Here is a 12766-nt window from a genome sequence, read left to right as displayed (position 1 = left end):
CATTATCGAGGTACCAGAACTATTATCATACTGCTAACATTAATTTTTGCAAATAAGTTTAAACCTATGCACTCGGGATACCATCATTGGCAAGCATGTAGTTTATTCCGGCAACTCAGAATGCCAGCAGTGTTAGCGTGAAGTTTCATTTCGGCAATTCGAAATGCAGGCAGACATTGCTGGCATGAAAAAGATGAGACAGAGCGTAATAAAACAATAAAACTAGCGATAGTTCTTCAATGTTCGGTGAAAGTGATAAATCTTGATTAGACGTTACGGAAGAAGGTAACTATGACTAAGACATAGATTTTCAACCGGCTGAAATAATACCGGACCTTTTGTTCCATCTCATTACAAAACACCACTATATTTTTTTCCAACTGTTTTTATGGTTTAATTAATAACAAAAAAGTTGCTGATACAATTGCCTACGTATGTATAGTAAATATTGTTCAACGTAGAAGAAAAATATCAAAATATTCTATTTGGAAACGAAGGAAAAATGTTACGGGGTTTGAAATAAAAGCTTTTTTCGATGTTATTATGTACTTGGGACTTATGAAAACGCCTAGTTTACAAGAAAAAGGCAATTATTTTTTTTCAAAAATACGTAACTAATAAGTTATTAAAATTTTCATAGTAAAATATATATGTAATTATCGAGTTCTTAGAAGAGAATATGAAAATAAAATCCGAGTTCAAAGGCTTCTGGGAGTTAAGTAAAAATGATACAACTTAGAGATCACTATAATTATCTGAAATGCTGTTTTTAAATTTTTTATAAGTTAAGATTAAATTTCACTTTCATTTCGATTTTCGAAATGTGCAACTACAGTTTTCAATTCTGGATTGTAATAATTAAAACTGGAAGTTCTTGGATTTTGCTGATATATATATGTGGTACTATACAATGTTAGAAGACCATACACTTTAAAGTTACTTGGTATCCAAAGGTCATATTGCAATACTTATCACTACTAAATAGATAAAAATGGGACGATTTAAATCTGTTATGGATTTTTGCTTTGTATATTACAATGCGTTATTACTAAGGTTTTGAAATATCAATAACAGTATAAACAGCGTTTGTACTCGATATCATGATAGTTTTCAATTAAGAAATTATAGCGTACTTCTGAAAACAAGACAGTTTGAGTGAAACAATATCTCAATTCGAGGTTATGACACTTATTAATATTTTTGATGGCTTCTTGAAAACCTGTTGTTTACCTACCTTGGTCGTAAAGAGAATCTAGGTTATTTTTAATTTTTAATTAATCCGTGTTAAAAACAGCATTGGAAGTCAAAATAGGTATCACTCTGTAAATTTTTTGTCATACGTTTCTGTTCATTATTTGAAAATCGTCCTTTCTATTCTTTAAAACACTTAAAAATCATCAACTTCTTGCTTGTGTCTATTAATAGCACCGGCATATAATATGTTTCAAATTTATTTTGCCTCAAAATTATAAAATTAACATGTAGCCGAAACTTTCGGTATATATTTCCATATGTATATATATACATACATATACATATACATATATATAAATATATATATATATATATATATTTATTCATTTTTATATATATAAAATTAAATGCTACCTATATATATAATTAGAATCATGTTCAATAAATACAACCTTTCTTTTTCTTCCCTAGTTTTTGATCTTCTTTATTGTATTTGGGTAAAAGAACAAAGTTTTTAAAAATATTTTTGTAAATCACATTTATGACAATTACAAGTAATCGAGGTCAAAAAAGTTGGAGATACAAAAACTGAAAGTTGTAACGTAAAAAGTAATATATTTTCATGGTACTCAATTTTTTGTAACCAATATTTTGACAACCACAAAAAAGAAAAAATCTAGCACATTGTGCTAAAAGGAGTTATTAATTTTCGTAAAAATTGTATTCTGTGTACAAAAGGCTTAAAATACGTTATAATTCGTCTCTAATCCTTACTTTTGTTATGTCCATAACCTACTTTTTAATTATCGCCCTCTAAAAATTAGAGAGTCAACAAAGCGGTTTATGTTTAAATAGAAGGTTCGAGACTATCGATGATTTTATCATAAGTGTCCACGTACCTTCTCTAGAAATGTATATATAAATATTTCTATTTATGTAGTTTTATTAGTAATTACTTGTAGATAATAAGTCTGGTATTTATATAATATACAGTGTTTAATACGTTTTGATTTTTTTATATCACATTTACACACCTACCGACTTGTTAACGGGTTAACTGGTAGAGAAAACATACAAGGCAGTAACACCGCTATTTACATGTGTGTCTGAAACCTGTGTGGCTTTTATTTAATTATTAATGTTGGCAACAGAATTATATTAAAGGCAAAAATCTGAACTCCCGTTGAACTCTTTTATACGTCATTAGTGGGTTATCACTATTTTTGTATAAATTTTGTAAGAAAGTATTGTCAAAACATGGAACATTATTATAATAGAACATAACACGCCTCAAGATAGTAAAAATGAGACAAATTTATTGCCGCTCTCCGATTATACGTACGATAAACGCATAGGCCGGTGATTATGATATCTCAAGAGTTTAATCGTGCGATCGATATTAAGTCGCGTTCCGTTCTTCACTAAACCAGTACTAATAAAAAAGAAACTAGTTAGGAGCGCGTCGCGTCCGACAGTTTACGCTGGAAAATCAACAAGGTGTGCGGAGGGTGCTAGTCGGAACCGCGGTGCGTTATCGGCCCATCGACTTGAACAATGCCTCGAATGTTTCAATATAACTCCGACAGCATTTTTAACGTTTCATCGGCGTTGTAACAATCGTAAAATAAATTCTCTACGCCTTCTCACAGCTTTGATTAATGTTGTACAATGCGGCATCGTATTCATTTTTTCACCTTCATGTTATTTTTAAGTTTAATTTATGTTGTTTGAAAACTGAGCACACGGTTTCTCTTTCTCACAATACAATGTCTAGACGCAGCCTTTGTATAATGTTTTCAGAAAGTCAAATTTTTGATCAGAAGAAGAATAAAAAACTTTTAATAAGGAGTATTTTGAGTTGTCTACGAACCCGTTACTGGCGTAGGCGATTATCGCAGCATGTGGAAATCTGCAACACCAGTTACCATATTCACCTTTCGTCTCAAAAAACCCGTAGTACTGACAGCTTAACAAACACTAATAAATCGTTCTTAGTACTGAGTAATTCAAGAACGTCAATAGACCTATGATCGTCAGTAATTCACACAGCACTCGACGGTGACCCGTCTCGTAAAAATTAGGCTTGCTTCTATTGGCTCCATTCCAAAGGCTTTACTCTATGAAGGACTTTGCTGTGTAAAGATAATAACCGTTGCCTAGCTATTCCATCATTCTAAATGTTATTTATTAGGCTAACAGATGACACGCATGAATAACTACTAAGTTATTTATGCGTTTTACACTACTAAGTTTCTCATAAAACGTTGATGGGATCTCGAGTTTGGTAATTTGATATAGTAACTAGGAATTTAGGAAAGGAAAAAAAAACTGTCAGTGTTGTGGCATAAGATCTCGGCCGTTTTAGGGTAGAAGTGTATCGTCACCAATAATAATAATAATAAAATGACCGTTACTCAGTTGTCAATCAATTACTTCTTCACTTAATTGAGCACAACAAACTTCCTTGATCAAAGCGAGAATTCTTACAAATATCTACTAGGTCTTAACAGGAACAGCCACTAATATTCCAATGGTTTTAAAATGTTTTGGTGTTCTAGAACCGAGAGCCTAGACTTTGTTTAATAACAATTTGTTAATCTATTGTATTCAATAAATGAGAGAGCTCCTACTACATATTTAGTTGTTTTTTTACAGTGTGCAGCAATTAACCTTTTGCAACATTAATGAGTATCTCATGTTACTATGCATAATCAAGTGTGGATAAATATTGTGTATTTTACATAAACAAAGTATCTTAGTTTTTGACAAAATGAACTGTCTTCATTGATAATTACTAAAAATTGAAGATTATGTTTTATGATTTTTTATTATATTCTGTAAAAGGGTAAAGGAATTTTTATTAAAATTAAATAAATTGCTCTTAAGTTTTGGGTAAGACATTTTAAAAACCGCATATTAATTTGTTTTATTTATGGGTCATTTACAAATAAGCCATGTACACAATTCGGGTGCGTAGTAATAGTAGTAATTCAGAATTGTTTTTCTTCCATTATGTATAGACATTTATTCACTGACATTATTTTAACAATATTACTAGTCCGCCCAGATCGCAGTGTGCGTGTCGTGGTCTGCGGCCCCGCGAACGTTACCCTCACAGAGATGCAAAGGGCCAAAGAGTAACGAAGATATTCTCGTATGCGGTAATAAATTTCCTTATGTGCGTTAAATCGTTAAACCTTTTTTTTTAATTTAACAATAAAACCTTCTCGTTTCAGTTGGTTCTCTATGAAACTATAATTTTTTAAGTTTTGTAGATGCTTATAAATTTAATTAGAGTATATTAAATGATTTTAAAGTCTGTAGAAATTCACGTTATTTTATTACGCTGTTAAATGCAGGGTTAGGCAAGTTTAATTTATATTCATACCATAAATAAAATTATACGTGATGTCTTATTTCAAGAGATGAAAGTTTTTAAAGCCCTAATATTGTAAAAACAATGTACAATATCAATATGATGACTGTGACAATTTTGTTCGCAACTCCAGTTGTTCACACCTACTTAAGACCGAGGTCTCGTTACCTTAGATTGAAGACTCGCGGTCGATGCCCGGGGAGCTATCCCTACGGATTCCACATAAAAAAACCTGATATGCAATAGGCTTTCTTATACGAAGTGATGCCGTTTCGGTCGCAGTCAATCATGTTTCTTGAATATTTAAATCAGGTAAGCACCTTACTTATGTTTCTTGCTAGCATTGGTATTCGTTACACAATTATTGGATGCTACGAAATTGCTATTCAATTTTCTGCTCACTCACTGTATTTGTATCTGATCTCTATCTATTAATATTAGAACAAGATTCTTTGTACGTGTTTTGTTTTCTTAAACATTGCTTTAGTGGCGAAAAAATAAATATTTTCCGTGCAAATTTTAACTAATATATTGATATCATGTAGTAAAGTTTCTAATATAAAATAGATCCAAAAAACATTTTTAGATTTGTTTGAATATCTTTTATTAATATTGTTGTTGACTTATTTATTGGGCCCGGAATAAGATTATTATTGTTTTAATAATCTTTTTAAGTAATATTGTACTGCTTTTATCTTCTAATAAGTGATTAACTTTTTTGTATTGTTACAAACTTTTTTTTAGTATCCGAGTAGTATCATGTGTAGCCGAGTACTTATGTAAAAACTGGGCCTTTGTTACAAAAATCTTGTATTGTTTCCTATGAAAGTCAATATTTTTAAACATGTATGTTTATGAAATCGTATGAAATAAAATTTAGAGGTCGTTTTGTCACCTAATGTGAAAATGTTTGAAGTTTATTAAACGATATTTGTAATAAAACTAGCATGTCCGTTTTAATTGTTTATTTTTCGTATATCACTTTTGACATTGTCAGTTTTTGAATTTTTTACAATAAATATTTACTTTTAATGATGACTAAATTACAAAATATACAAAGGTAAAACACTAAGTAATACAAAAGTAAACTAAACCTAATTTATCACAGATTTTGGCGGCGCAGCCATTTTAGTTGCATTGTTGTGGATGGCATGGCATTGGCCCAACAAGCACAGCCTTTGTAGGGGTTAACACCATAATTTCTTAAAAAGAGTAAAACAAATATTTTTACAGCTTAGCCGTGTGACTGTCTGTATAAATGAACATTACAATTGGGTTACATTATTCATGTGCAACATAAATGCGATTTGTTTCACTAAAACTTTAATCTCTCGAATACATGAAATGCAGAAGTATGTACAATGTAACTAAATTTTATAGTCACTTATTTACAATTAATAGGCTACGACTAGCTATCACAATTTACACTGAGTCATTTTAAATTAAACTTCATTTTTATCCTAATTATGGAACACTTCACAACACAAAGCTAAAAAGTTCTATGGTACCTTAAACGTGTGCAGAGAGAGTACGCGGAGATGCACGGGGAGGTATTTGATGGGCGGCATGTGCCGGGTGTGGGGGGAGCACGGGGTGCGGTCCGTGTACCGGAGGCGGAGGCAGCGCGCCCATGTGCGCCCGCGCGTGGTGATGCCGGTGCATGGGCATCGCACCACCAGCGCCGGGACTAGGCACGCCGCGCAATCGTTGGTTGCTCGGCACATCAGGCAGTGCAAACCTTAACTTCTCCCAGAATGATTTATCACCCCAGTGTAGATACGTATTTGTTTTCAAGTATAATCTTAAATCAGGATCAAGATCTTTAGGTGGCTCTTCATCGATAAGTACAACAATGAGTCTCCTGCGTCTGTCTCTAAGAACTTGCAGATGTGCAGATTTGAATTCGATACTACTCCATTCAGATTTTATAAAGTTTTCACTCAGAACCATTATTGTGCGGCGTGATGTCTGTACTGCTCGGGTCAAATTTTCGACTACGTTTCCGCTAACTGAAAAGTCGCGGTAAGGTAAACATAACTTGTAAGAATGATCTCCTCTTTCTAACATCGGCACTAATTCTGATGCAACCCACGCTTCATCTTTAGAACTGTAGCTTACAAAAGCGTCAAACATTTTTTCACGGTCGTCTCTATCCACGTCGTTTGCTCTATGGAAGAGTCTTACTCCAAATTTTGAATGGAACCATAATTTCATTTCCTGTCTGAATATAAACAGTATTAGTGTAACAAATAGAACTAGTATCAAGACGCCCAGTGCGGCAATAAGTAAAGGTACGTAATCTTGTACTTCTTCATTCGTGATAATAGTTTTCGTTGCTGTAAGATTTCCATTAATGCTGTTATTAATACTAGGTAATCCTGTACACATGGTACCGTTTTCTTCACTAATTTTAAAGCCGGAGTCAGGTTCATTGTATACACTGTCGTCATACGAAATAAGAAGTGTGTTATTTGTTTTATTGTACATGCATTTTATGTCAGACAAATCCAAAATAGAAGTAACTCTCTTGGTCCATTCTCTGAACATTTCTGTGTATTCACAGTCGCACGACCATGGGTTATAGGATAATGTTATTGATGTAATCGTTGGGTTTATTTGCCACACTGATATAGTGATCAATCGGTTGTGGTCTAAATGTAATATCTTCAAGCGAGGCATGTTACTGAGCATGTCTTTTCCTATTTTACGAATTTTGTTATTATTAATGTAGAGTTCACGGAGATTATCTAAACCATCAAACTCTTGTCCTTCTAGAATATCTAATTTATTGTAATCTAAATGTAATATCTCAAGTTCTTTTAAACCGTTAAAAGTTCGGTTGTGGATTGTTTCAATGTTTGAAGCGTTTAGGTATAAAACCTTTAATCTTTTTCTTCCTATAAAGGCATGACTCGGTAGCATTTTCACATCGTTACCATCGAGATATAGTTGTGTGGCTTCCATGGGTATTCTTTCAGGTAAGGCATTAATATAACCGGCGCTTGAGCATTCCACGACATTAGCTGACCATGATTGATCGTGATAACATGTACAATTGTTAGGACAAGTCATTTCACAATCACAGGCGTCGAAATCACAACAGTGGCAAAGTGCAAAACAGTGGAACTCATATTTGCATAAAAACTGATGAGGTGCGGCTTCTACCAAAGGCACGTGTGAATTTCCTCGATTGTATAACAATTTACAATGTATACTGTCCAAATCCATTAACTTTGGTTGCGTTCTGGCTCGGTTCCCTGTATTAATTTTTTGTAACCATTCCATTGTGCAGTCGCATTCTAATGGGTTTCCTCCAATAAAAAACTCAGGAACAGATTTATCCTGAGGAACGGCAGATATTCTTAATGAATTCGGATCCAGACTTGTTATTTTGTTTCCATACAAATCCACACGCGTCAGATTTGGTTTTTTGAAAAATGTGTAAGATTGAACTTTTGAAATTAAATTGTCATTCAAGTACAACATTTCCACGGAGTTTGGTATTGCGCTTCCAGTAATCTCGGTTAGTCTATTAGAGCTGGCATCAAAGGTACTGAGAGATAGTTGCGACTCGATCTCGAAGTAATTCCCAAGTTCAGCGATTCTGTTTGCATGAATATCTAGCCATTGCAGACCGGTTGGAATCATTGCATAGTCGAACCATTCTAAGCGATTATCGGAAATATTGAGCCATACCAAATTAGGCAGTTTTGCAAAAAGACCACCGATATCTGTTAAATAGTTTCCATCCAGTCTTATTGCTTGTAAATTGATATTTCCATCGAATGCACCGGCTTCAATTTTGTGAATTTTATTTCTAGACAAATTTAATATTTTAAGTGAAGTCATTTTGTCGAAAATACCTTTGCTAATGTTTCCTATGTTATTTTCCGTTAACCTTAGACCATACATTTGTTGCATAGTCATAAAAGAGGCATTTTCAATGCTTACTATTAAATTTTCACCTAGGTCAAGAGTTTTTAATTGCGGAATATCTTTAAGAGCAATTGGTACTTCGTCAAGTCGATTTCCGTTAATATGTAAGTCTTGTAATGTAGAACAATTTCGGAGAGCGTGTGGATGTATTTTTGATATACGATTGCTATCAATCGATAGAATTATAAGGGCAGGCATTCCGAGAAAAGCGTAGCTTTCAATGTTTGTTAGTCTGTTGTTTGACAAAATTAAGGTATGGAGATTACTAAGTGAACTGAACACATTTTCTTGGATATGCTCAATAAAATTATCTTGCATCTTTAAAATTTGTAGGTTATGTAAATCCCTAAATAAAGCTATTTCCATTTTTGATACTCGATTGTGTGAGAAGTCCAAATAAACCAGTCTCTTTAGACCTGTAAAGGTTGAAGTGTTTATCCAGTCAGATGTTAATTCATTGTGTGACAAATCCAGTACAAGAAGTTGAAATAGATCACTAAATAAACCAGGAGCTAGTACTGTAATTGTATTATTGTTTAAATATATTTCTTTTAGCTCTTTGCTATCGCTGAATAATTCCGGCGGTAAACTTGTGAGCTGGTTGTCAGATAAGCGGATCGTCGTTAAAGAAAGGAGTCCTTCTAATGCTCTATCAGCTACAGAGCTGAGACCATTGCCTTGGAGATATAGTTTTTGTAGACGTTTTAGACCAGAGAGAAGGCCCGGTGGAAGTATGTCTATAACATTTTTCGACAAATCTAAAATTAGAAGATTATCTCCGCATTTTTCAGTTGGATGTCGATGAGCGGATGAAAACTGAAAGTGATTTATGTCTCTCATTCGATTATTAGTCATGTTCAAGTATTCAAGGTTCCGTAAAGTACATAAAGCTCCTTCGGGAAAGCTTAACATGTTGTTTTCACTTAAGTCTAACCTTTCAAGGTTTTGGGTATCTCTTGAAAAAGCCGTCGGCGTTATCTCTAGAGACATAGTCGCCCACTCTGTGTTATGTGTTCTGATTGTCAAGTTTTTGAGCTCTCGAAGTCCTGTAAACGCACCATCAGATAGGTTACCTATTTTACAGTATTCTATCGTCAATTCTCTTAGCTCTATTAGTTGGCGAAAACTACCGGGAGCCAAAGAACTTTGGAAGAAAAGTGCATCACTACATTCGAGGCGCAATCGTACAGTAAGATGAGGTTGTATAGCGCTAAAGTTGGTATTTTCTAATTCGCTGTTTATAGTTCTTAATCTGCATTGTAATGTTACTCCAGACTCATCATTGTCAGTCGTCCAACGACACTCGTCAGGAGCTTGATACCGCGCGCCTGTCGTCGCAGACAAGGAAGCGCTCCACACAGACGACATCGCACTCAACACTATCAGACTGCCTGCAAACCACATTTTACACATTTTTAATTCACTAAACTGCACTTAAATGTGGAAAATATACATAATTTTATTTAACATATTGCAACACTAATTTGGCACTAGGCAATGCATGATCGATGCAAGTTTGTATTGCGAGGAAGGTGGATGGAGTTTTCACTATTCGGATCGACCACTTAACTTGTTTCCCGCGAGCGCACTAATAAGGCAAGTTCGTGTGTCAACGATCGGAGTCCCGTGACGCGCGCTCGTGTCGAGGTTTAGTGTAGAACTGACTCGCAGTCGAACCTGCGCTCGCGCACAAGGCCGCGCCAGTTCACGCGTTCCAACAGGTAAATCATCGCCCGGGGCTAAAACGTTCTATCCGCCAGCAAACGAAGCTTTGCGTTCCGCTTTATTCATTCCAAAGCGAAGCCTGACAGAAAAACACGCTACCCACACTGGTGCAATACACATACAACACTACAAAGCTAAACTGCTTTTTGTGGTCCACAGACGTGCTTCTTGGATGTAAGTGCGAATGAGATGGAACTATTGCGGGGTAGCGGTGACACAAAGCTAGGTGGGGATATAACCAGCTGCCCAGGTAGTGCGCCGGCGAGCTGCCATACTCTCTGCTTGTTAACACTTCTCAGACAAAATTATTTTGCGCGCACGCACGATTAATGTGGACTATTTTAAATGTATATCAATTTACTATAGTAAAGTCTTCACATTTTTTCAATAATTTGTAAATTTCGAACCATTTTGTATGTAATTGGAGCTTTCGTAAAATTTAAGTATGAAAGCTTAATTCAATACTTTTAATCAGCTTTTATTATTTAAATAAGTTTGTTTTTACTTTTGTTATTCTTAAAATATCAACGATAAAAAGATAAAATTATACTTCATTATGTGCTTCAAGATTTCCGCATAAGTAAAGTCTAGTTATTATGGTTTTGAATCTTTCGTTATTTAAAATATTTATGACTTGCCTCTGGTAATAATATATTGTGTATTTGCAGCTTAAATCGTTCATCTATGTGGTTTCCGCATAACACTGCATTATTTTTCTAACCTCTCATTTCACTAAACGTTTATACATTATGCGTTTTGTGTAGCCAATAATTTGATGAATTTAATTTTGAATACGGTATTTTTATTTCTTTTTCGATAATTTTAAAGCTTTACATACTTTTATTTAACCAATTTTCATATGAATTTTGCAAAATAGTGAGAATATTTTTGTTAGTAATAATTGACTACAATGTTACTAACACTATTTTAAATTTGCAGGGTAGGGGTAGAGCTGGGAATGTATAACTGTTTTATCCGCAAAAAGTTTTGAAGCTATTTACACCTATTACCGTTCACCATGTATAAAGTGATCACTTTGAAATATGTTACGTAATTTATTACTTCTATTGGCATACTACAGATCAATAACTTTTCGCATTTTGTAGGGACAAATAAACAATAGTTGATTTAAATTTAATCCAGATTTTAAATGAGTTAATTTTTATTCAATTATCAAAACGTTATTTATTATTACTCAAACTATTCGTTTGAATGGATTGTTTCATAAATTAATTTACAGCCAATAAACATTACATTCACAACTTTTAACGTTTTACGCATGTAACCAATCACCCAGAATATTTTTAATAAAAACGTGATTTTGAATAGGATTTGTTAGGATTCTGTTTAAAAAATAACATATTTTTAAATTTGTGGATTTCAAATTCATAATTACTAAAGAGATCCTAAAAGAAACTAAAATCAGAAGTAATGAACGTCTTGGTCGCCAACACATGCAATCTTTGTAAGGCACAAACAATACATTTGTAAAATAATTAGTTAGCTCACGATCATGCAAAAATTGCATTTATTTATTTTAAAGAAAGAAAAATAAGAGTAACATGTCTGAAATTGATAGGTTTCATGGATATATTATTCGAATCAATGTTACAAGTTTTAATTTTTAAGAAATTATAATGATACGGAGGTACATTCTTTTGTTTTGCAAACAAGCTTAAATAGTAAAAAAATATATATCATGTTGAGTATTAAAGGAGTTAAATGCTGCTACGTTTGTAGTTTTTTATGTGGTTTTGACGTTGGTGAAAGAAAAGTTTAGACACATTGAAATGAATTTCGGATGTTGTAAAACAAGGCAGTCTACTTTTTGTCGCTGGTGTAGATCGTTAACATTTCCTATTCACTCTTTTACGAACTACTGGAGCACTAATTTGTCGTGCGAACAAAATCGTTACTTACTACATATACGTGTAAAAAGACGTTCAGTGTTATTTATAATATCAGTTTAGAGTGATTCACGATTAACAAGTTGCATGCAATAAAATAAATGGTCGTGATCGTAATTTCCGAGGTGTCGGAATGATAGGTCGGTTAGCGCGTCCATCGCTGTACTATTTGAACGATGTTCCAGCGGACGCGATCTCCAGCCGCTCCGCATATCGCAGTTGCAATAATTTACCTCCTTTGACACTCCAACAGAGTAAAATTTGCAATAACTTCAACGATCTCGATTATTGTGAACATTGAAAACAACTTTGTAATAGTTACACGCCCATATAAATTATGCACCTTGATATTTCACACTCGAATTCACAAAGCGATCGCTACCGCTTTAAGAAAACATTCCTTATAATAGGTCAGCGGGATATTGCCCGTTCGACTTTTTGTCGTAAGTGGGAAGGCGTTCCTTTGACTATGTTATAAAAGAATAGATTGCCGGTAAATTGTTGGGCATTGTGGTGGAGTTTAATGTCCATCGCATTGCTTGTTACAATATACAGGCTGTATTCAATTTACGACGCTTCATGTCGACACGCAACTGCATTCGGAGGCGCAGGGTAGCTGCTCGGCACC

At 34.0% G+C, this 12766-nt stretch overlaps 2 protein-coding genes across 3 annotated transcripts in view; one reads left to right on the top strand and one right to left on the bottom strand.

The window, feature by feature from the left end:
- The window catches only part of Su(var)3-3 (lysine-specific histone demethylase Su(var)3-3), a 244016-nt gene that overhangs the window by 101640 nt on the left and 129610 nt on the right, over positions 1-12766 (top strand). The gene's annotated exons all lie outside the window — the stretch shown is intronic.
- Positions 5530-10131, bottom strand: Tollo (Toll-like receptor Tollo). The gene has a single exon (XM_068777694.1). It carries the CDS (start codon positions 9917-9919, stop codon positions 6080-6082), a length of 3840 nt encoding a protein of 1279 aa, XP_068633795.1. The 5' UTR covers positions 9920-10131; the 3' UTR covers positions 5530-6079.

This window comes from Battus philenor, unplaced genomic scaffold, assembly GCF_028537555.1.
Source record: "Battus philenor isolate CCGP_79_NKW_IND1 unplaced genomic scaffold, ilBatPhil1.0.hap1 SCAF_14, whole genome shotgun sequence".
Classification (NCBI taxonomy): Eukaryota; Metazoa; Arthropoda; class Insecta; order Lepidoptera; family Papilionidae; genus Battus; species Battus philenor.
This window is presented reverse-complemented; position numbering and strand designations above follow the sequence as displayed.